This window comes from Camellia sinensis, chromosome 6 (genome assembly GCF_055761805.1).
Source record: "Camellia sinensis isolate YWXY chromosome 6, ASM5576180v1, whole genome shotgun sequence".
NCBI classification, from domain to species: domain Eukaryota; kingdom Viridiplantae; phylum Streptophyta; class Magnoliopsida; order Ericales; family Theaceae; genus Camellia; species Camellia sinensis.
Genome location: NC_138966.1, coordinates 124,246,536 through 124,272,790, shown reverse-complemented (window position 1 = coordinate 124,272,790; position 26,255 = coordinate 124,246,536). Strand labels below are relative to the sequence as shown.

Genomic DNA, 26,255 nt, shown 5'->3' with positions numbered 1-26,255 from the left:
ATCAATGATATGAAGCCTTTTATTTATTTATTTATTTATTTGAGAATTTAATTTAAATTTTCTTTTGACATTGAAAATTTCTACTATAATATAGCGTTAGCAGGGGGGAGAGAGGGTAGGGACGAAGCCATAAATTTGTTTTAAAGGAGACTAAAATAAGTGTAGCAAAAAAAAAAAAAAAATCTAATGGAATAATTTAAGTACTATATTAAATAATTTAGGATCATCTTATATGCGTTATAAGAATACTTAAGCAATATAAAAAATTAATAAATTTTTTCTTTTTTCAGACAAATGAGTGTGAATTATGTAGTTTATATTCTTCATTAAGGATAGTATAGTCCTTTAGGTTGTTACGGTTTGATTAGGGTTTAACTTTATTAGATTATATATTTGTACTTCTTTTGATTGATCATTCAATAATAATATAGACAAGTTTGTTATCATGGTATCAGAGCCACGACTCAGATGTTAGCATACCTTCGCAAGTCATCATCGACCATCACAGTCCCTTTCTTTTTCTTTGCAAGGCCTTCGCTGAAGTTCTCTGTGGTCTCTGTTCTCTTCGTTGCACTTGGCTCTTGCTGGTTGCTGGTTCTGAGCCCTAGGTTACGTGTTCATCCGATTGCGTCGGAGCCCTACGTCATCATCGACCATCGCAGCCCCTCATCTGGTTCGATCGAAGCCTCTCATCGCAGCCCCTCGTCGCAGCCCTCTGTAATTCCTCTGCGTGGCTCGGATTGGTGACCTCTCTCTCTCTTCCTCTAGTTCACACGATTAAAGTAAGGTCTGAAATTAGCCTATCTGTCTGTGGCTCTGAAATTGACTTCTGATTTTAGTATCAGTCTCTCTCGCTCTCTGCTTTGCCTTGGTTCTCTTGATTGATATTTGTGGTGATAAGGTTATTATAAGTTTGACGTAATTGGCTGGGTAATTATAGTAGTAGCAACTTTGATTAGTCACTGTGTTTTGGTTTTACTATGTTACTTAATTATAGTATTATGGTTGATGATAAATTACAAGCTATCACCACTAAGTTAGATGATACCAATTACTTTTATTGGTCTCATGTAATGAAAAAATTTATAATGGGTAAAGGCATGTGGAACTACGTGATTAGCGTGACTATTAGACCTACGGAATCTCAAGAAACTGAGGTTGATGTTGCTAAATAGGATAAGGAAAATGCACAAATTCTTACTTGGTTTCATAATTCAGTTTAAACTACCATTGGTATGAATTTTTCCAAGTATTCTATTTCTAAACAAGCTTGGGACTATTTGAAAAGTATGTACCTTGAGTCTAACTTTGCAAAACAGTATGAACTTGAGATGTCTATTCGCTGTGCTAGTTAGAAAGATAAGTCCATTCAGGAGTTCTAAAATGAGATGACTACTTATTGGGATCAGCTTGCTTTGATGGAACCGTCAGATTTACAGTTACTTGACAGTTATACCAAGTATCGGGAGAAGCAACATCTTGTTCAATTTCTTATGGCCCTTCGAGATCAATTTGAGCCACTTCGGGAAGCTATTTTTCATCGGTCTCCCTTGCCTTCTGTGGATGGTGCTGTTCGTGAGCTTATTGCGGAAGAAACTCGGTTTAAGGTGGCTCATGGTGCTCCTGCTTCCCAGTCAGTTTTTGTCACTCCTGCGCTCTTGCCCACCCTACCGTCTCCTTTATTTCAGGTTACTGGTAAGCCCAAGCCTCGGGTTTCCATGGATGAGTGCAGCTTCTATCATCAGAAAGGCCATTGGAAACATGCTTGTCCTAAGCTTTTGCAGCCTAAGGGTCGTTCATTTGGTCCACCATCCTCTAAGCCGACATCTTCGGGATCTCGCTCACCTGCCGTCTTTTCTGCACCAATTTCTGAGAATGGTCCGTCTTCCAATATGCAGTCTATGTTTGAGCTGTTCAAGTCTTTCATGGTGGCCAATCCAAATCTTTCATCCCAGGCCTCTGCTATGACTACAACTCAGTTAGGTTTGTCTGGTTTATCCTCTTTGGGTAATATCCACACTTCGTGAATTTTTTATTCTGGTTGTTCACATCATATGACCCCTATGGCATCTTTCCTCAGTAATTGTGTCTCTCATTCTTCTTCTATCACTATTGCTACAGCTAATGGTTCTTCTATGCCTATACACTCTATTGGTTTTATTTCTTCTTCCCATTTGTCTATTTCTCCTGTATTTTATGTGCCTTACCTCTCACTCAGTCTTATTTCTATTAGTCAATTATCTAATTCCGGTTTTGATACTATTTTTTCTTTTTCTCATTGTGTTGTGCAGGATTGGGTATCTAAGAGGCAGATTGGGATCGGGCATAGAGTTGGAGAACTATATATCTTGGACAACTTGCATGTTCCTCCAGAAGTGTCTTCTACTGCATTGTCTTCTTTTTGTTTAAACAATAAGTCTTTTTTATTTTATATTTGGCATTTTAATCGTTTGAGGATGTTAGTTCGGTCTGGACATTTAGGCAATTTTTCCATTGATGATATTTCTGAGTGTCGTGGTTGTAAACTGGCTAAAGTGTCTACTCTTCCTTTTAATAAAAGTGATTCTATTTCATCTTCTCATTTTCAATTAGTTCATACTGATGTTTGGGGTCCTTCCCCTATAGTTACCAAAGGTGGTTCGCAATATTATGTGTCTTTTGTGGATGATTACAATCGGTTTACCTGGATTTATTTGATGACTCGAAAATCTGATTTTTATAAAATCTATTCTACTTTTCACTCCATGATTCGCACTCAGTTTTCTGCCACCATTAAAGTTCTTCGTTCTGATTTAGGGGGTGAGTATTACTTGTCTGAGTTTGAGGAGCGTTTAGCTACTCATGGCACTATTCATCAGTCTTCGTGTTCTGACACTCCTGTCCAAAATGGTCGAGCTGAACGCAAACATCGCCATCTCCTTGATACAGCTCACTCTTTGTTGCTCTCCTCTTTTGTCCCATCTGTTTTCTAGGGAGAAGCTGTGATCACTACTGCATATCTTCTTAATCGAATGCCTACTCCTTTTCTTTCAGGCTCATCTCCGTATGAGCGTCTTTTTGGTGTTACTCCCAACTATTCTCTTCTTCGTATTTTCGGTTCTGCATGCTTTGTGCTCCTTCCTAAACGGGCGCAATTTAAGCTTAGTTCTCGTTGTGTCCTATGTGTCTTTTTAGGGTATGGCATTAATCAAAAAGATTATCGGTGCTATGATCCTGTCACCAAAAAGCTATATGTGTCTAGTCATGTCACCTTTTTAGAAAAACTATCCTATTACACTATACCTTCCACCCCTGTCCCTATTATAAAGGATGAATTGGTTCACATTGACCCATTTCCTCCTGATGTTTCCCCCGATGAGTTTGTTTCTGATTTTGAGGTCTCTACTTTGCCTCTTACTAGCACTCCTAATATCTCGCCAGCTATTTCCTCTCTAGCTTCCGTTCCCCTTCCTCCTCTTCTTGTTTATCAGCGTCGCAAAGCACTTCCGAGCTCGCACGTCTCTAGCTTTACTATCCCTCTAGCTGTTTCTTTGGATCCCGCTCCTCTTGCACATCGCTTTCCAAAGCGAAACCGTCATCCTCCAAACTGGTATGGTTTTGGTAATACATGTTTTTCCCCATCCTATCAGTCTTTTCTTTCTTGTCTTCATACTTATTTTGAACCCAGGTCCTACAAGGAAGCTTGTCATGATCCCAATTGGATTGCTGCCATGCATGACGAGTTAACTGCTTTGGCTAACACTCAAACTTGGGATTTGGTTCCATTACCTGCTGGCAAGAATATTGTGGGCCGTAAATAGGTCTATAAGGTCAAAACCCTTTTTGATGGTTCTTTGGAACGGTACAAAACTAGTTTGGTTGCCCAGGGCTTTTCTCAGGAGTATGGGATTGATTACGATGAGACTTTTTCCCCCGTTGCCAAGATGACTACTGTTCATACTCTTATTTCTGTTGCTGTTGCCCATCACTGACCTTTGTTTCAACTAGATGTCAAAAATGCTTTTCTGAATAGGCATCTTGTTGAAGAAGTGTATATGCACCCTCCACCGGGTCTCTCTCACCATCCTGATGTTGTTTGTCGTCTTCCCCATGCTCTATATGGTCTCAAGCAGTCTTCTCATGCTTGGTATGAGTGATTTCACTCTGTTGCACTTCAGCTTGGTTTTCACCCTAGTCATCATGATTGTGCTCTCTTTGTTCGGCGCACTTCTGTTGGCCTTGGTCTTCTTCTCTTATATGTGGATGATATGATCATCACTGGCTCTGATTATAGTACTATTGAGGAGGCTAAGCATTAGTTGTTTCAAGAGTTCAAGATGAAGGATTTAAGATCTCTTCGATATTTTCTTGGTATTGAGGTTGCTACTTCTTCTACTGGGTATCTTCTCTTTCAGACTAAGTATGCCCATGATATTCTTTCTCGTGCCAATCTCACTGATGACAACATTGTCGACACTCCTTTTGAGTTGCATGCTAAATTTTCTACTTCTGATGGCGTTCCTCTTGAGGATCCCACTTTATACCGCGAGTTGGTTGGGTACCTTGTTTATCTCACCGTTACTCGTCCAGATATCTCCTATGCTGTGCACATTCTCAGTCAGTTTGTTTCTGCTCCTTGTTCCACACACTGGGCTGTCTTACTTCGTACTCTGCGCTACCTTCGTGGCACTTTGCTGCAATGTTTGCTTTTATCTGCCTCTTCGGACTTGACTCTTCGTGCTTATGTTGACGCTGATTGGGCATGTGACATCTCTGATCGCAAATCTACTTCTGGTCTTTGTGTTTTCCTCGGCGATTCTCTCATATCTTGGAAGAGTAAGAAACAGTCTGTTGTTACTCGTTCCACCGCTGAGGCTGAGTATCGTGCCATGGCTCATGCTACTTCTGAGATCGTTTGGCTTCGGTGGCTTTTTTTTGATATGGGTGTCTCTCTTTCTGATCCGACTCCGTTGTATTGTGATAATCAGAGTGCTGTCCAAATTGCCCATAATTCAGTCTTTCATGAGCGGACCAAGCATGTTGAAATAGATTGTCACTTTGTCAGACAGCATCTTCAGGCTGGCACTATTACTCTCCATTTTGTTTCCTCCTCTCTTCAGTTGGCCCATTTTTTTACGAAGACTCACACTGTTGCTCATTTTCGTTTTCTTCTTAGCAAACTTTCAATACATTCTGCGCTCGCATCCTCAGTTTGAGGGGGGGTGTGAATTATGTAGTTTATATTCTTCATTAAGGATAGTATAGTCCTTTAGGTTGTTAGAATTTGATTAGAGTTTAACTCTATTAGATTATATATTTGTACTTCTTTTGATTGATCATTCAATAATAATAATATAGACAAGTTTGTTATCAAGGAGATGCTAGCATTGAACACAACTGAGATAGTTGAAGTGTCAAGCCTTATCTACTGGGTCAACTCTGTTGCTTTCAGAACTTCATTGAATTATGTGAAGTTTGTTACGTTTGGTTGATGTAAAGTGTTTGATAATCAAAAGATTTACTTTTTGTTTGGCCAGTCACTAATCTTTCTATTAGTTTGTCTCTTAATCTCTTTATTACGTTTGAAACTCAAGGTCGGTCTCTGCCTTTTCCTTTTTTAAAGAAGTCTCAAAGTACACATGTGGCAGAAGCTTTATTGAATATGATTAAGAAATTATAAAAACAAAGAATGGAAATGAAAAATGGAATGAAAGTTATGAGAGACAGAAGAATTATGAGAGAAAAGCATAGATATGAAGTTCAGAAGGAAAATGATATTTTTGTAAAAAATTTCAGAAGAACGATTGTGGCAAACGATTTTAAAATTATAAGTCAGTTTAATCAATTTTTACTTTAAATTAAAAAACATTGTATCATATCCTTCTGTATAGTTTTATATTTGTATAATATAACAAATTTTAAAATAAATGTTGGAGAGAGAAAGTTATGGAGGAGAGGCCCCTCAACCCTGTCATGCACCATTGAATGAAGAGAATGTGGGTAGAACAATAAAGGGCAGCAGCTTTATTTTCTTTCATTCTTAGATAAAGGTGTTCTTTTTCTTTTTAGCAAAGCCCTCCAAGTCAAACAACTTTTAAAGAGAGCACATTGTTTGGTCACACTTCACAGAGGTTGAGCCTCCTATCCACCCTTCCAAAGTACTCATAAACAAATACCAACCAAGACTTTAGACACCTTTGTAGGCCTCTCCATAAACTTTCTTTTCTTTTCTTTTCTTTTTCTTTTTTTTCTCTATCTTCTCTTCAATTCCTCTTCTAGCAAGAACAGTGCACATGACATGATTCTTCTACAATTTAACTTTTTAGGGCTGGATTGTTATCATCTTTTGTTTGGTTGCTGGGAATTTAAACTTACTTTCTTTTCTTTGGTTCTTTCTTGAGTTGCCCACCCTTTTCCCTCCCTTTTAGCAATAAAAAAAGGTAGCAATGGAAATTGAATTTCATAAAAATAATCCTAAAGAGACTTGTTTACAATACAACACAAGATTTGATATGCCTCGTTGGTATCTACATAATTGAAATCCTTCAGTACAAAGAATTATTTTTTGGCTCACAAATATTGGAGACCACTTTTGAATAGATAGGATCATAGGACAGCTAACCACATTCATTAAAATCATGCATATAATTTAGATAAATACATTATCACACGTGATAGTCAAAATCAATCAATCTAGCTCTATACCCATCATTTAATGATCAAAAAAATATACCCATCATTTTTATTTTATTTTTTTTGTTGAACAAATTACAATCATAGTCTTATAGTTTAGCCCACGTCAATTCTACTATTATAATTCTAATTACATCAATTTTATCCTTAAACTTTTCACATTATATCAATTTTATCTAATTGATAATGCCTTTTTAGGAATTCACTCGACTCAAAGTGATTGAATAGTTATTGTCTACTTTGAAATGGTTCGTTCTTATTTTAATTGATCATTTTAACCTTGAATTTTATCTAATTTCCTAACGAATGTTATCAATTAGATTAATTTGATACAATGTGAAAAATTACAGAATGAAATTGATACAAATTGGAATTATAAGATCCAAATTGCCACAAAAGATAAATTACAAGTAGTACATGTATGATTTACCATTTTTTTAACCTATATCTGAATTATTTTGTGATATACTAAGGCATCATTTGTCAACTATACATTTTAGCCAAAAAGTCAAAGTCACTATAAAGTCTCGTTTGGCATGCGCTTGTTTTAGTCTAAAAATAAAAAAGTTATTAAAAAAATCATAAAGCCCATAACTTATACAAAAAAGTCAAATATTTCATTTTCTCTCTACTTTTTGTACATCTTTTCGTAAAAAATCAAAGTCATTCCAAACATACTATTTTTTTTTACCTCATATTTTAACCAAAAAACCAAAAAATTACGAAAATAGTCTGTTCCCAAACGAGCCCTACATCACTCTATCTACTTTTCTACACATCTTTTCATAAAAAATCAAAAAGTTACTAAAATAGTATATTCCCAACAAGGTCTAATATGTGCTCAATGAAGTTTTTGAAAAAAACTTTAAGAGGAAGATGAATATTTTACAGAATCATGAGCACAATAATAACAAACAAGATAGAACAGTGACTCAGAGAGAAGTGTCTCATATCAAGAACACAAAGAGCCTGTAGTGGAATCAAATCAACCCCCCACGGACACTACCCTAGGTGCCTATAGCTATGCAGGTTGAAGACACAACTCCAGACATAATCCAGCAAACAAACATCGTATGTTGTTTGATGATTTTCTCATTGAAGAACATCCACCAAACTATCCACCATGCAATCATAATGATAGAATAAGCCATTAGGCTAACTCTTGCTCAAGAGTTTTACATCTCATTAAAAGGGTAGCGGTTTGAATCTTTCCGTGCATACAAATTGATCTTTTCCATTGTATTGTTTTGGGATATTTCTTGGGATTGTTTGGATTTATTAAATGCCTGTGGATGTGTAATAGAATTTTTTTTCTTTTGTTAGTTGAATGTTCTTTAATCACTTCCACAAAAACAAAAAGATCCCCCTAATCTTTTGTAGAGATAATAAAAATCTCATAACTTAAAAATTTCACAGTTAACAAAAAAAATGAGAAATTTCTCAGTTTTTATGAAAATTTAGTTTATGGACAAAATTGCACAGTAATTGAGATGCTTCTAATAGCTCTTTTGTTATCTTTAATATCACAATTTGTATCTATCATGAGTTACTTTCATGTGATAATTAAAAAATGAAGATATCTAAGAAAAATTTCATGTACAATTAAACAAATCAAATAACGGGTCATTAATGAGAATGATAAATGGGTACTTATTTCATATGTTTGGAAATTTGTTTGACGGACTGTTTTTAAAATTTATTTTTGAAAAATAAAATCCTAAAAACAATCATCCACTTTCAGAGTTCACTAAAATTTTGTTTTTGAATTTTTGAAAACATATTTCGCACCATGTTTTTTGAATTTTCATTTCTTCCAAAAGCATGAAAATAAAAATGAAATGAAAATGATACCTAACAAGCATAAATTTCATTTGACACACTTTATTTGAATGGACTGAAGGCCTATAAAAAACCAGTCAAATTAACGTTACGGCTGGAGACCCCAATGGTATGGGCCTCATCTGTTGGGCTCGAATCTCAGCAATCAACTGACTAATGTGGCCATGGGAATATCTGAATCTCTGTGAATTTTTTTAAAAAATCATATCAATTTTTATTAAAACTTTTTTACGTCCATCTAGTAGACTGCCCTAATTTTTTTTGGGTAACTTACTGATAAGTCCCATATAACAAGTTCAAAATCCAATTAATCCCAAAACAAAATACTTGCACCAATTAGTCCAACACATTTTTAATTGTTACCAAAAAATCTTTCTTTTTTTTTTTAATTTATAGACACTGTTCACATCTTACTACCGTCGGATTTCCGTTTAACGGTCGCCGGAGACTCACCGGAATGTTTAGAATATTGCCGGAAAAAAAAAAATTAAAAAACATGTTATGAAACTGTAAAATTTTACAGTTCTAAAGAATGTTATAAAACTGCAAAATTTTACAGTTTTAAACCATGATTCATTCCAGCACCAAAAAAAAAATTTGAAACTGCAAAATTTTACAGTTTTCACCGCCTGTAACTAAAACTCGAAAACTGCTTATTCAGAATTCGAAAATTTTCTCCATTAGAACAGAAAAACAGAAGTGTATAGCAGAGAGAGAGAAAAAAAAAAAAGAGATCGAAGGGGAAAGACGGATGTCTAACCAAATCTATGTAGATCTACTCAGATCTGATGTAGATCTGAGTAGATCTATATCAGATCTAAGTAGATCCATTCATCTTCTTCGTCGGAAAATATATCATCTTCTTCGTCGGAGTTGATTTCAATGCTTGGTGGTTATCAATGAACCCCGATCAATGGAGAAAGATATGATCACCGGTGGTCCTCTTCCATGACAAACACGGTGACAGAAAAATGTAGAAAAAAAAACGAGAGAGGAAGGGAAGCAAAAAGCAGAGAGAGAGAAAAGGACTTTTGGGTGTAGTGAAAAAGTTATGGGATTAAATGGAGATCACATCTTTCCTATGGGACCTATGAGTAATTTCCCCATTTTTTTTATATATAAAATTAAAAGAATCAAAATTTTTTTTTCCCCTTTTTTTTAAAGAGAAGGGGAGATCCTCTATTAATTACGAATTTATTTTTTTAATTTTTGCAAAAGACTTGTCTTGACAAACCTAAAAAAATAACATATTTTGAGTGAAAGTTATAAAAAATTCACTAAAGATATAAATAAGTAATTTAGTATGTTAGATAATAAGTTAATCAAGATTGAAAACTGTATGAGGGGGTTCAAGAAAGGAGTTGGAAAATTCGAAGATCCTTGAAGAACAACTTCAAATTCTCTAGAAGATGATGAGAGGCTTAGATTCTTCAATAGTCTCAACTTAAGAACACAAGAGTAAAGGAGATGATGGAGATAAGAGATTGAGTGAAGAAGAAAGCAAACTGGCTAAAGAGGGAATAATGGCAAGGCTCTCCCACGAATCTCCCACTTTTACTCTCAAGGTTGATAATGGAGAAGGGAAATTAGTTCTTTCCCAATAGTTAAATCTCCAAAATCCATTTCTTGTAAAATTATAGGTGGGTGCTATTTATAAGCACCTCATGATGTAGGATGGAGCCCATGTGCAAGGCACATGGGAAATATTCTCTCTAACCACCTTGTCCGAGGAGATGACCTCTTCGAGGATGAGGAAAACCCCGAAGAGGAGATTAACCTTTCGACGAACCCTTCTTCTTAGCCACACCTGACCAATGATCCCCAATCATCCCAAAGGGCCGAGGTAGTCCTAGAGGACCCCCCCGCCGCTAAATATTGCCGAGTCTCATGGACCCCCTGGAGTCGTGCCACCTCGACCCGGATATAGGCTAGTTTAACCGAAGAGTGAATTTATCTCCACTCACCGCCCTCAGGATCGGGTCCTTTGTTCGAACTCCATTACGCTCATGGTTCTGGTGCGTAGATCTCGGAAAGCTCTGAGCCCGCAAGTGTTCTGGGACTCATTAATGGAGTGACTTCTAGATTGCGTCTGAATCCGTTCGAAGCCAAGTGTTTCGGATCTCTAGCTTCGTGGATCCAAACCCTTCGAGTCCGAGCCATAGTAAGTCTCTAAGTTCGTGGATCCGAACCCTTTCGAGGCTTAGAGCGATTTGGCCCGTTTGATGGCGATAAATCCGGACCCACCAGTCTTGGACTTGTGATAAATTTGGGCCCATCAACCTTGGACTATTGGGCCTAATTAATTTAGTTGGCTCAAACTTAGCTCCTCTTACAAAAACTTTCTTTTAGTCACTAAAAAGTAGTGCTCCGATCATACATCAAGTATATTTGTATAAGATTATTACATTTTTGTAACATATATATTTTCATGCCACAAATTGACCTAGAATGACTTATATATAGTCTTGTATTTTTAGTGGGTCAACCATGCAAAACAAGATTGATTGGAAAAATTGTGAAAATAGTTCTCGAACACAGCTCAAAGTAAAACATATTTTGTAGTTTGCACATGTCCAAAGCCCTGAACTCAAGCCAGTTGTAGTTTTATCGAAACTGGAGATAAATCATTTCCTTTTTAGACCGAGTTTGTCTCCAATTTGTGCATCCAAACAGTCCGAGCACTGGATGTCATTATTTGTAAATTAATAATTTAGATTCATTTACAAATTCAATGATAAAGCCAAACGAAAAAACTGACCCAATTGAGATTATAGTAAAAATTTAAACCAATAATTTAAAAAATAAAATACCAACGTGGTGAGCATCCAATACTCAGATTGGACATTCAATTCAGATGCCTGAACTGAAGACAAGCTCGGTCCTAACAAAAATGTAGCAAGAATGGCCCAGGTTGGATTTCTGCTGTTCAACACCATTCACATCCATAGAGAGAGAGAGAGAGAAAGAGAGAAGTGTTTTGGGAAACAAGAATCACTAGTTGTGAAATTTTGAAATTACTATAACGCACAAATAGAAACTACATGACAGATTCTTGTAAAAATCAAACATAAACCAAGCATCATCTACTCTTCTTCATCTGTTTGAAACTTGCCAGTTCCAGGATTCAATGCGGCAACAAAGAAGAAGAGGACATTGAACAACACAAGGGGCTCAATATCGCCGATTGGAACTCCTGTCTCGATGTTTAGCTGTGCCAGAGCTCCTTTCCCCGTGATTATCTCTCCAATTATAGAGAATGCAATTCCCAACTGAGCCAATCGTCCCACGAACAGCTCATTCGACTTTGTGAATCCAAATAGTGGACCTAACATATGAAACCAATTTCAAATGTAAAAACATATCACAAACAATTAAACATAAACACAAACTATGAATCGTTATCATAAAGTCGTTTTAGCCTCTCTTCGTGTAGGTACTAATGACATAATACTGCTATAAATAACAATCACTTGACGGGAGATGTGTTAATGGTATTTTTGAAATTGGAAGGACAATGTAAACATTGTTGTGATTAAAAATGAAGACATCACAAAAAATTACATAATTGTATATAGAAATTTTGTACAAAATTTTGTTTGTGCATCGTTACTAATAATACAATAGTGATATGGAGAGAGAAGTAATCTTGAATGTATATTTAGAAGGTGTAGGGGGGCATGGTATATACACAACTCTTCAATTCAATTTAAATTAAGTCTTTTAATTAAAAGAATATAATTCCTTATTTAAAAATTTTGAAACTTAATTTCCAACCAAAACAGATCAAACACATACACATAGACATTCTCAAAACATATACCATGATGATGTATCTCACTAGATTTATTTATTTTTTTGTTGGAATGTGAAAATGAATATTAGTCAATAATGTCTTCTTTGGAGATAGTTTTGGGCATAAACTTGTAGTTGTGGCAATGAGTTTTGTTACCTCCTTCTTTAAGACCCAATGCTGATCTGAGACTTTTGCCTGGAGGGATGACAGCCTTGTCAAGCCCGGTAGGGGGGTCATCAACAAAGCGACCCCTATCGCCCAAAGCTCCGATGGCTCCGAGGAGGGTGAAAAGGATGAAGAAGAGGAGAAGAGGCTCAGCTTCATAGATGGGAATTCCAGTCTCCAGATTCAGTTGTGCTAGGATTCCTTTCCCTGTTATTGCTTCTCCCAACAAAGATGCCTGCACAGTTTTTGTAACCAAACTAGAATTAGCATTAAAAATATTTCTATATATATACTTACAGAATTTTTATATAGAATTTAATTTATAATAAGAATAATGTGACCATAACATTTGCAAAATGGTGTGATGCTTCCTCTATATGTCAATGTATCAAGTGCGAGTTGTTACCATTGACAGCTAGACAAAGAACTCTGTTTCCTACTTATGCCATTCAATTTTGGAAAGATTTTATTTATCTATAGGATTTTGATTGGTGGGTATATTTTAGTTGGAAAAGACTATGATACATATCTCTCAAAAGATTTATATTATATGCACTTTATAACTAAAAAAGAAACGTGTTGCTATTCAAGATCAAAAATTAGCATAACTCCATAGTTTTTAAGTCATAATTAAAATAAAATAAAAATTATAACCAAACACCACATGAATCATAATTAAAATATTGTCATAAAAAAAAATGACCATAACTAAAGAAAAAATAATAGAACTAGGGGTATATATGGTACACCCCTTTCAAGGGGTGTGTATAGTAGAATTTCACATTTTAGTTGTTAGACCATCTCCAATGGTTACTCAAATTTATCATTAAATTTGAATTTGGTGAAAAAAGACTCCTTTTTGTGCTTCAACGGTTTCATTAAATAGGTGTCAAATCCAGAATTTCACTGTTCTTTCATCAAACTGAAGATCGATGTGTCTTTCATCAAATCACTGTTTATTACCGTTGCCGGATGTCCCCCCAGATGTCCTTCTGGATGACCAAGTCAAGACTGCAATTTGTGAAAAAATTGTACTGGCCAATCAACTGCTCGGTCGACCACTGAAAGGCAAAAAAGAAAAATTTACACTGGCCGATCGATCGGCCGGACATCCGCCCGATCTTTTGCCTGGTCGACCAGTGGTCTGATGAAGCTCCAAAAACCTCTATTGGAGCACTTGACATCAAAGTAAGTTTTTACTCAAATTTGATGAAAAAATTGATGTACTGTTGGAGATACTCTTAGTGATTTTATAAGAATTGAGTAATTGTATTTATCTAGAAAAAATGGAGTTTAAAATGTGTGACTTCAGTTTATTTTCTGTGACTCACATCATATCAAGTTTAAATCTGTACCATCAATTTAAAGACAATAATATACAAATAATATATATAGATATAATTTTTGTACATAATATGGTAGACCTTTCACTTTAAAATAACACACCTATAAATACAATTTTTATTTATAAAATAATATTGTCATATTATTTTTATAAATTTTTTCAAATTCTAGGTCATTATTGGAGTTGTAATGTAAGACAATTAGCATGAAAGGAAAATTAAAGCTTATTTCAATTTTGTAACAAATAACTATTGAACACAAAAGTATTTACAAACAGTATATATTAAGAGATCACAAAATCACAAAATCTATGTGATGTTTGTAAATATTCTATCGATCCGAATACTCACAGCGAAGCCGATCATGGCAACACGACCCACAAAAAGCTCATTTTGCTTTGTAAACCCAATCCCACCCGACGTGCCAAAAATACCACTTTCAACCTTCGGCTTAGGCTCGGCAACCTGCTACCAATAAAAATTTTAAAAAAATAATAAATAAATAAAAAATCCAAACTAATTTAAGAGGATTTTTAAAAAATAAGGAGATAGAAGAAGACCTTCTTGACAGGGGCAGCTTTGGTTTTGGATTTGAAGAGAGCAATGGTGGTAATCTGATGAAATGAAGAAGAAGATGAATAAGAAGGAAGTGGAGGTAGTAAGATGTGAGAGAATGGTTTGGGCCTTAGACTTTCAAGTAATGGTTGTCTCTTCAAATCCAATGCATGACTATAGACACTTGAACTAGAAGTGAGCAACATGGTCTGAGCCATAGATATCTAGCTCTGTTTTGATATTTTTTTTTCTTGATGGTTGTGAAGAGAAGAACAAAGATACTACTATTTTTTAATTCCTATCTCTTGAGGGTTTGTGTTTTAAGGAGCTAAAGAGGTTTTGTGTGTATGAGAAAGGTTGATGATGTGGATAGGGTGTGAGAGCTTGTGATGGGCAAATAGAGTGACCACGTCGTCTCCATTGTGTTATGGTTCCAAGATAATGTTAATGCTATGTGCACCAAGTTACTTATTGTACGGACCCTCTCCTTATAATTCTATTTCTTTGATTTGTTTTTTAAAAATTATTTTCTTATTTTTTTACTATTTTTGATTTTTTTTTTTCTAGTGAATTTTGAATCTAAAAAAAGACGCAAAAAACATTATAATATTTTAGTCAATGAACTTTTTTTCCCTTCATATAGTCTTTTTTATATATTGTTTTTTACATTTTAAATGCATCTATAAATTAGACGCGTAGAGTAATATGAAGGGAAAATAAAGTTAGTTAACGATATAAAAAAAATAAGTCAAAAACAATTTTAAAAATTAAACAAAATATCGTGATTTTTAACACATTATAGTCACAATTTATGTACATAATTGCGATTAAAATTTCAATACCTTGAAATTTCAATTATATCGTGCAATTAAAGTACATAAAATTTAAACTTTGTTAAGAAATACAATTTAAACATTGAAAGATTAATTTAAAATAATTTTACAAAAAACGTTGCTCGTGTGAGATATGTGAGATATCTGAATGAATGTTGTATTTTTTATATTGAATTGGTTACAAGAGTGATGCTCTTTTATAGAGGAAGCACCGAAAGGAGAAGACAAAAGCTATGCATAATAATGAAAGTGTGTGAGTGGTGTTTGGCCTTTACAACCGAAAGAAAAGAATCCTATGCTTTCTATGCTCTGTCCTATAATATATTATACCATATACATTATACATTAACAGCTCGAACTCCGAGTTTATGTTTATAGGGTGATGAATTGAAACTACCCGGCATAAGATCGGTTTTTGTTTTAGAAAAGTTTATTTTTTAATTTTTTTTTTTAAAAATAAACTCCTTGCAAGTGTTAGGAATTTATGATGGAATATGCATAAGATCATGACAGAAGAGTTTTTGGAATTTTGTTAAGGGTGTCGGTTAGATTTGACTCAATCAGTAAGTCCGCCTCCCACCCAGTGGCTGGAGTTGTGCACCACACACACAGTCCACATGCCATCTAACCAAGAGGCATGTATCCTTTCATCATTTTTACACTCATAAAGTCAAATTTTACCCTTTTGTACCATCATTTTTTATTTAATAATTGATATCTATATAATTAAAAAAAAAAAAGCAAATTAGATGAGACAAATTCACATGAGCTTGCCCAATTACATCATTTTAACACATGGTTTTATAAATGAATTGTTCCTTGTGGATTCAATTTTAAAATTAAATTGAGCATAAATATTTATTTAAAAATTCATAAATATATATCTGTAAAAAATTAAATTAATCGAATATTAATAACACCTTCATAAAATCACATTTATTTTCAATTTTACACTTACAATCAGATCATGAAAATAAGACTTAAAACAAATCCCATAAAAAACACAATAGTCACTTCTGCATATCTCATTTATCCAACTTCTTTTTTAATAACACCTTCATAAAATCACATTTATTTTCAATTTTACACTTGCAATCAGATCATGAAAATAAAACTTAAAAAATCACAATAATCACTACTGCATATCTCATTTATCCAACTTCTTTTTTAATTCAATCAAACCTGCTTAAACTAGAAATAAAAAAAGGAGTTTGGGGTGAGAGAGGCTCGAACTCTCGACCTCAGGATTACTCAGAAAGCTATGAGACCTACGCGCTAGCCAACTGCGCCACCACCCCTTCTTGCTTTAAAACTACATCTACGACTCTATATAATACTTATACTTGAATGATCGGGCCAGATTAACAATCTAAACATCACGATCACGATTTACCCTGTAGTGACCACCAATGTTTCCAGGGCATTCCAAATGGAAGGCTTGTTTGGTTGAATTTTTAAATTATATATATATTTTTTTGTGCTAGTTTTGGTTGAATTAAAACAGTTATAAAAACAGTTTTTTATTTATTTATTTATTTATTTTTTTTTGAAGAGACTGGAATTATTGATTAAACGCAATCTCAGGATTTAAAAGATATTTTATAGAAGCTGCTTTGCTTCTAGTTTATACCATCGACTTGACAAACCAATCAATGAAAATCACTCCGCAAGCAAATTTCGTGGGTTCAATTTGAATAAACATCCAATATGCAAATTAATGGTAAACCCCTTCATAAAAAATCAGCAATTTATTGAAATTCCACCCAGTTTAGCCACAGACCCCTGTACAAAAATACCATCCCCAAACCAAACCTTACATAAACCCTTAAACCCTAAACAAACGTGCCCTAAATTTTCCTTTCTCTTCTCTCCTCTTCACATAGCGTCCGTCTAGAGAGAGTTACAGAGAAGAACCGCAGAAGGGGCAGAACCTGAAGGAGGGATCAACCTCCCGAGAACAGAATTGGCAGCGAAGGACGTCCGAAAATGCCGAATCGGGAAGCTGCCGCGGCGGCGGAGAATCGGCGGATGGCGGCGGCGGAGGAGAAAACTTTGGTGGAAAGAGGCTATTGCAGTTGTTACAGTACATGAGAGGCTCTTTTCCGGGCCACCGCCAGACGGGGACGAAGAACAGCTGCAGTACTTTCTCGTATTCCACCAGATCGGCTCGTGATCCGCAGGCTATGCACCTCCCTGCCCCCGATTTCAGCACCTGCCCGACCTGTTGGTTCACCCCTCCTACGAAGAAGAAGAACATTTTCTCCCTCCCTTTCTCGAAATTTTCTGTTCTTTTCTTTTCTTTTCCTGTTGTTTCAGCTTGGAGAGATAGAAACAAAGAAGAGGGAGTCGGTCATGTTTTTCTGGAGGGTTCGCGTACCTTCCACAACTAGTGGAGGCATCTGGTGATCCTGTTGAGAAGTCACGCTATGTTTGGATAGAGTGAGTTGGAGGAAAAATAAAAGAAATTGAGAGATATGTATTTTTTTTATTTGTTTGAATAATTTAAGTAGAGAGAAATGAGAAAAAATTGAAAGGAATTGAGAGAAATTCATTTCTCTTATAATTCTTATTTTCGATCTTTTCAAAAGTGAAGAGATTGGGAAAAAAAAGAAATTAATATTTTCATAATATTAATTTTGTCTCCGTAAAAATAAAATGATTAAAAATATAAAAATGTTATTTTGGTACTATAACATAAAATAATTTTTTTTTTCTCTTATAAAATGTAACCAAACAAGAAGGAGAGAGATTACAATCATTTCTTTTCTTTTATTTCTTACTTATCCAAACAAACAAGAGAGAAATTATAATTTTTTTTCTTTTTTTTTCTTATAATTTAAGTAATTATTTCTTTTTTTTCCTAAGTTCTCATAGTATTAGAGCTTATTTGAGTTGTGTTATGTAAGTACCATTTTTTAATACTTTTTTAGATTATATTATCTGTTTATTATTATTATTTTTTTGTATATTATTTTATAAAAATTTAAAAATATATTTATTTATATCATTCTAAACAAGCCAATGACTTACCACATCAACCGAAGCAATATATGGAGTGAGAAAAAATAATCATCATTTTTTTAAAGAAATAAAGAAATTGGGAAAGTTTTAAGAACTTCACTAATGTGTTATTAATTTTAAAAAATAATCATCACTTTTTTAAAAAAAAATTATTGATTAAACACACCCTATCCTATCAGTCTGATGAAGTAGTCTTTTTATTTTATTTATTTATTTATTTTTTTGGTATTGAGGGTAGGTTGAGCTTTGGGTAAATAGTATACTTATTGTCTTTTTATATTTTTTTAATTATATCATTTATCTATTTTTTAATATAATTTTTTCATAAAAAGTTAAATTTTGGGGGATGCATCAATAAATCTTAAATTAATAACTTATACACTGTTTAGTCCTAAAAGTTTTCTTATAGACTGAAAGGTCCCATTACAATGTTTCAAACATTAGATTTCAAACATCTAATGTTCATCAAATTTTAATAATGTTTGAAATTATAGGATGAATGTTTCAAACATTAAATTTCAAACATCTAATGTTCATCAGATTTCAATAAATTTTGAAATTATAGAATGAAACATCAGATTCATTTACATCATGAACATCATGATGATGTATAAATGGGACTAAATGGAGCATAAGAAAACTTTTAGGACTAAATGGTTCAACTTTTCAGAAACTAGGATTTATGGGTAAATTTTCCTTAAATTTTTTTAAAAATATTCTATTATCAAACTACAAGTTTTAAGATTTATTGTAGAGGTAAAAACAAAAAAAGAACGAAAATTCTTGAATTTTTTTTTTTAAAATCGACTAATAAGAAAAGGAAAAAGAAATGGACACTTTCAATCAAAAAAAATCTTTTTTTTAAAATTGACTTTGTAGATCACAGGAAAAATAAAATAGAAAATTGACTTTTTTTAAAAAAAAAATTGACACAGAAAATAAGAAGAAATGAATGAATATTTTCAAATTCTTCAATTTGATTTTTTTTTTTTTAATTAATGATCTACAAATTCTATTGGAATAGACTTGTTCAAATCGCCATATGGACCAAAGAGAATCCTGTTTCTGAAATAGAGTTTTGAGTCTATTATGCGAGTATATGTAAGTGTTGTTAGGATAATGTATAACTCTCATATATAATTGTTTTTAATTCTTCAAAAACTTCACCAAACATTTCATTCTTTGAGGCTAGGCTAAATTTTCCCCCCTTCACTTTCTTTTTTTACTTCATAATTGGAAATCCAAACACAAAGAGCGAAACCATTTGCGTCAATGAATTTGAAATTGTAGAATTTGGGATTCCAACTTTATGTTGAAGAAAAGAATCTCAGTCGTTCGCCCAAATTGAAAAATCTCGATTTTGACAACTTGAAAAATAACTATACAATTTGGCCTTTCATTTTTCGTATGAGTAACTGAACTATTTCCCTCTATTTCATCCAGGCATCCATTCTTTGACGAGCTTGAAATTTCTCCAAATTTACCGCTTAAAGTTGTAAACCCAAATTCAGCAAAGCCAATATGAATCTTATCTACCTCAGCCTCCAGCTGACTTGATTCTCAAGTATGCCAATTATAAACTAATTGTAAGTCATTTAGGCAATCAACCAAAACCTCTCAAGCTCAAAAACAGCTTGTCAAGTCACATTTGCTAATACAAAACGAGCACAAGAATGAGTATTCTAATTAAGTGTTAATGTTACTAATGACGCAGGCATCAGTCATGCAGCGCAACAATGATTGTTCTAATTGATTGTTAATGTTACTTATGAAGCAAATATCAGTCATGCTATATTTTCCATTTCAAATTAGAGGTTTGATATTGAACATTGACGAGCATTAGGATACTGAACATTGACGAGCATCAGGACACTTCAAAACCCAGAACAGGTAATAGAACAAGGCACATTCTCTATATAAAACAGCTGATCTCAAAACTATGCGTTCCGACATAGTATAACCTTAGATGCCATATACAAACCACTGGCATATATGTATGTATATACAAAATAAGTTATCTGACAGCACCTGATGGAGATTTATGCTGGTTTCCAGACAGTAAGCACCTCCTGAAACATCTCCAACATCAGTTCCCGGTCTACTTGCCTGAAGAAGTTAGTAATCTCATCTCTGACATCGTAAACCTTGCCAAAATCAAACAAGTACATCAAGCATCCTTTCTTCAACTTGTCAAGCTGGTAAATCCATGCTTCCTGCAACCGCTCAAGGACATTCCCTGAGTTAATGTCCTCCAAGAGGCTTTCCTCGCAAGAGTCTTTCAGGTTCGCAATGTCGTAGTCGTTCGCTGCCCCCAGCAATGCCAGCCGGTGCTTCCAGAAATCCTCTTGTTTTATGGTTCCGTACAAGTAACTGAGAAGAGCCATGCAGGACTCCTGAGACATGTCTCGTATGTCAATTGTGGATGATTCTTTGTCACTGAGGTTGCGCAGGAACATGCTCTGGAACACGGGTGAACTTGCAGCGAGTATGGCCTTGTGAGCTCTAAGCGTACCGTCAGCAGCATTGATGGTGACATCAGTATGTACAGCCTCATCAAGCATCCGAGAGAGGCATCGAAGAGCATTTTGGGTTGCTAGAGATTGCATCATTCCATCACTGGGCCAAATGGAACTGGCTTCCCCACCCTGTGTTTACAAGCAATGAAATAGTTAATTTAGGGGCTTGTGTTGATTGTGTTAGTCTGGAAAGACATTATACAAACTAAAAAACCCAATGAGCCAACTAGAGCACATTTTGAGTTTAGCATCGAAATTCAGATACACTAAAGCCATGTTTGGATCTTGAATTTACCAAGAGAAAAGAAAATGAAAGGAAAACAAAATTACTTGTGCATATTTATTTTTTATTGGTAATTGAACAAAAATGGATTTTTTTAAATATTTTTCATTTTCTTAAACCAACCAACAAAGAGAGTCTTTTACTTCGTCTTCGTTTTCTTCTTTTTCTTCTTCTTCTTCTTCTTCTTTTTTTTTAATATCACTTCGTTGTGCAAATCCAAGATCCAAACACAACATACAACATATATCATATAAACAGAGCCCCTCACATTTGTTGGACAGATCTTCAGGTCCAAAAACTCAACATCAATGATGAAGCGACCAAGAAAGGTGGAATCAACAGGCCAGACAAAGTCATCACTAGTCCGCAGCAGTCTCTCATGAACTGCAACATGAAGCAATGTAGGCATCAACATATAGTGCATGATACACACATGGTACATCAGTTATGTACTAAAGTTATTCCTATTAATGTGTACATTTTAATAAAAAAATTTATAACTCAAACTTCAATAATTGTCAACACTATAAAACCACCCCTGTAAAATATGAGCAAGGCAATACCTTAAGTTTTTGCATCTAAATTCTCATGTATAATGCCTGTATCTTTGGATGAGAATATGACAACACTGCTAATTGGCCAATTTGGAACAAGACAACTCAAGTTAATTTAGCAATTACCCTTGACCCAAAATGGACAGGGGGTCACCTTGTGTATGCATTTAAACTCTCATACCCTTTTTTTTTTTTTTTTTTTTCAAGATATCTATACATATTTGGATAAATTTAAGCTCTCGTAAATTCCCACAGCTAGCAAAAAGGGCAATGTTGAAAGCCAAAAAAGTCATAGTACAGTTTATTTCTGAACTTTACTATCTTAATGATAGAGAAAGAAAGAAGGCAAAGGGCAAAGTTCCCTAGAAGCACACATGCTCACCAATTACCATACCTAGCTAGTAAAAAGAGTTCAGTGCAAGTTCAGAATAAAAACAGTTGGACTGATAATAACATGCCATCATACCACCTGCCTAATATGAGTACCTACAGAAGGTCTGAAAGGAACCACCAACATAAAAAATAATGGCAGAAATAAACAGTAGGACGGTTGACTTCTTGGTAACGGGACATACAATAAGCAAAATACATGAGCTATGTAATATCATGTTCTGTTATCAAAATTCATGTCATCGAGGGAGCAGATTTCCACCCAAGGAGTTAGAAGTGATAAAATTTCAGAGTCTGTTGGCACCATATAAAGTATCTTGGCTCCTTGTGCTTTTGAGCATCTTTAGAGGTCATCAGTTCAGAACCTTCAACCATTTGAGAATAAAGTGTAACAACAAGAAACTATATAAAAACAGTATCTTAGCCTAGAAGACGTTGGAAGTGGATCCGCAGCTAAGCTGGAATAAAAATAGATAGAAGCCCTAGCCCGTAATACTCTTTGTTTAATGGAAAGTTCTATCCCACAGCCTTCATAAACATATAAGATACTAATGGCGTAAGCCGCATAAGCAACTGAAAAACTGAAAAACAAATCTTCGGTGAGTAAATAATTTTGCAAAGAGCCCATATCATGTATTTCAGTTTTCAGGGTAATGATCATACCAAGCTCCATATATCACTTTTACTATTTTCTGTCCCCTCTCTCATTTCCCCAGTGTTTGAGCTGTTCCCAAATTATATGTCTTATTCAGATGGAAAAACGTGTCACAACCATGACTCAAGCAAACACCAACTTTTGGAATGGTCAATGAGTTCAACTCTTTACATCAAAAAACCCAAAACCAAAAAAAAAATAAATAAATAAATAAAAAAAAAACTCACAATTCACAAAGAAAGCAAGCATGAACTCTGCAATCGTTAAATACCATGAAGCAATGAATATAGATATTCGCATGAACTACATAGAGTAACTATGTGTGTAAATTGCATACTTGGAGAGATGTAGAGTTTGCGATTAGCGCCGGTATTGGAGACTCGAAGAACAAATCTAGCGATGGGAGGCTGTTCTTTCGAAGCTCGAGAAGGTTCTGGAAAGAGACGAATGTATAGATACCGATTCTTCTCAATTGACAAGTTCCTGAAAATTGGAATCAACAACAAACAAAGCAATCAAATTCACTCCAATGATATGAACTAAAACAACTGTACAGGTAAGTGTATCGAATATAGATATAGATTTAGAGAGAGAGAAAGAGGAGGAGGAGTAGAGAGAGAGAGAGGAAGGGGGTTTACCAATTCCAAATTCCGACCTTGAAAGGATCGGACTTTCTGAAAGTGCAAGGTCCAAAGTTCTCGATCCTCCATTGAGCCAGTCTCGAGATAGTCTCAACCTTCGAATCAGCCATCTCTCTCTCTCTCTCTCTCTGCTACTCTCGGTCTTTAGAGAGAGCGGAGCAGTGGACTCGCTGTTTCAAGCTTTTTGACGCAAAGTTGAACAAAAAGGACAAAAAATTAAAAAGAAAGAGAAGAAAAAAAAAAATTAAAGCCTCGTTTTGAAAATTGGCTTTGTTAATAGCTTATTTTAATTATTGATTATTTTAATAAATTAAAATAATTATATTTGAGAAAATAATTAATTTTTTTAACAATTAAATATAATATTTGTAAAAAAAATAAAATAATTATAAATTTAATATAATATTTTATTTTATTAATTATTTTAATTTATTTTATCTTTTAATTTTATTTTAATCCAAAAAATCAAAAATCTTTTTTCCCAACCAGCCCCTAAAAATAGGGCGGTAAAAGTTTGTTCAATCCACCTTCTTAGAGAATCAGTATTAGTCTCTTCAAAATTTTTGTCAAATTATAATTTAAAAAGCTATTTTTCTATTTTAGCTAGTCATATACTGTATCAAACTCTCTATTTTAACTTAATTCTATTAAAATATTTGTTATTCTTTTGTTTTTATAAAAAAAAATTGATAAGCTATCAACCAAATAATTCTTATGTTTTACGAAAAGGTAAAACTAGAGGAAATGTAAAAATAAAAAAAATAAAAAATTTGCCGTTGACAGGTCGGACTTCCGAACGGATGTCTGGTTACACTCAAATCGCGTGTTTCAGCGATGAACAGTTGCTCCCTTCATTAGAGGAGTTACTGTAGCAAATTTAACAAAAACTTAATTTAGAAAAATTTTGTTGAGACTGATGGAGGGAGAATTTGATGATTTATTAGCTATATTTTAATTTTTTATTATTTTGAAGATACTGATGCTAATGCTCTTATATAAATAATTCAAGAAAATTTTTAAATCAGGTTTAAATAATTAAATATTTGAGAATTTTTTGGAATTAGGTTATTTTTTATTTTTTATAAAAAAAAATGTGTAAAAAAATAAATAGGTGATTTGATCTAAAAATATATGAAGAAATTTTTTTTGTTATTTTAGTAGCATCTCAAATAACTCATTGATGTGATAACAGTGGCTTGGGTTGATCTTTTCAAAAAGAAATTTTTATGTTTGTTTTTAATGCAAAAAAATTTTGTTATAAAGGAATTTTGACCAATTTCTTCTAAATATTTCAAATCAAATTTAAATACTTTACTCACTTCCTTTATCGTGTTAGTTAAAAATTTAAAAAATATATTCAAATCAAATCCCATACATACCCTACAAAATGTCATAACAATAAGGTAATGAAGCCTTCGTTTGGAATGTGAACTAATTTTTTAATTTTTTAACTATTTTAGTTTGAGATTAAAAAATTTCGTTTGGGATAATTTTTTTTGATTTTTTAACTTTTGTAAGAAAAAAAATAAAATAATTATAATTTAGATGCGATATTTTATTTTATTAACTTTTTCACTTTTTTTTTTTTTTTTTGTGTGACTATTTTAGCTTAAATAACCTATATGCCAAATGTAGCCGAAATATGTTTGAGTGCTTATTTTCTACTTTATTGTGTTAGCTAGATTTCTAAAAAATTTAAGGGATTTAATGTAATCAAATCACGTACATATTCTAAAAAATGTTATAACGATGGTAATGAAATATGTTTGAATGAATTTTTTTTACTTTGGGAAGAAGAGTAGATATTTCATGAAAATGCATCATTTCATTAATTACTAGGAGCTTTTATTTATGCATTATAATTTATCTCAAATCATTAGTTAGCACTCAATACACATTTTGATATTTTGAATTTTACTTTTAGTTTATATACCATTTTATTCCCATAATACATTATATATATATATATATATATATATATATATTCAGTAATGATTCAGACCCTCACAAAATCTCATCCCCACAACTTTTACTTACGTGTGTTTGGTTCAAGTAAGAAAAAGAAAAAAAAAATAATAATACAAACACATCATTGATCCACATCACAGGGAATCCCAAACATTTTTTCACATTTTTTTGGGTACATCAGAAAAAAAAAAAAATACATAATACATTATATTCAAATATTAATCCTAACTTAATCACTTATTAGCTCTACCTCTCTTGCTCCTCTACTTCTCTTCTACTACACCCTTTCTCCCCCACCTCTCCCCTATCTTCTACAACCATTTATATCCTCTCCCATTCCTATCTCGCTTTCCCTTCTCAACTCCATCTCTACTCCAACATTTCCCTTTGTCACCATGCCATAACCTTTTCTCTTCTTTTTTATTTTCAAACCTAAATCTCCATCTCTCTTACTACGATGTGGGTTGTACGAATGGGGCTTACAATAGTGGGGAGTCATGGTGTTAGGGGACTAAGGGTTACATTGGTGAGGTGGGGGTAGCGGTGGCAAGTGAAGGATGAAAGTGGCAAAGAGTGATGACTAATGATGAAGGTTGGTGAAGGAAAATTGTATATATTATCTTCAACGATAATTTATTTAAAGAGCACAATTGTAATAAGAATTCAAAAAATAATATGTAATAAGTAAAATTGTTGTGTGGAATTAGAAGCTCTATTAAATGTTGCACGTTTAAGTTAATGTCACACTCATTTTGGTTGTTTACACGTGGTAAAAATTGAAAGGTTGCAACCCATGTTTGCTTGGTCGCGAATGTATTATATCACATTTCAGAGTGTTTGGATGCACCAACAAATTCAGTCCGTTAGAAGCCTTCCGGTGGTGGTCGGATTTAAAAATTGGGATTAAAATCGACATGACGTGTGCTTGCACTTAACCAAAGTTGATTGCACCTTTTGCCACAAAAGCACAACCGACAATCCTTTTTTTAACTAATCGCACTACAAAAAAAAGAGGTAAAATTATTTT

At 33.8% G+C, this 26,255-nt stretch overlaps 2 protein-coding genes and 1 non-coding gene across 3 annotated transcripts; all 3 read right to left on the bottom strand.

The window, feature by feature from the left end:
* Positions 1-11,486: 11,486 nt before the first annotated feature.
* On the bottom strand, positions 11,487-14,794 carry LOC114300372 (photosystem II 22 kDa protein, chloroplastic). Its single transcript, XM_028245262.2, has 4 exons — positions 14,373-14,794; positions 14,164-14,277; positions 12,461-12,704; positions 11,487-11,836 (listed from the first exon to the last, which is right to left on the bottom strand). Exons 1-4 carry the CDS (start codon positions 14,583-14,585, stop codon positions 11,595-11,597), a joined length of 813 nt encoding a protein of 270 aa, XP_028101063.2. The 5' UTR covers positions 14,586-14,794; the 3' UTR covers positions 11,487-11,594.
* A 1,618-nt stretch (positions 14,795-16,412) lies between these two features.
* Positions 16,413-16,498, bottom strand: TRNAM-CAU (transfer RNA methionine (anticodon CAU)). The gene is given in 2 exon segments: positions 16,413-16,448; positions 16,461-16,498. It is a non-coding gene; the product is annotated as a tRNA-Met (tRNA).
* A 3,614-nt stretch (positions 16,499-20,112) lies between these two features.
* LOC114300399 (BTB/POZ domain-containing protein At1g21780) lies at positions 20,113-23,519 on the bottom strand. Its single transcript, XM_028245279.2, has 4 exons — positions 23,258-23,519; positions 22,957-23,102; positions 21,289-21,404; positions 20,113-20,866 (listed from the first exon to the last, which is right to left on the bottom strand). Exons 1-4 carry the CDS (start codon positions 23,368-23,370, stop codon positions 20,261-20,263), a joined length of 981 nt encoding a protein of 326 aa, XP_028101080.1. The 5' UTR covers positions 23,371-23,519; the 3' UTR covers positions 20,113-20,260.
* Between the last annotated feature and the right edge of the window lie 2,736 nt (positions 23,520-26,255).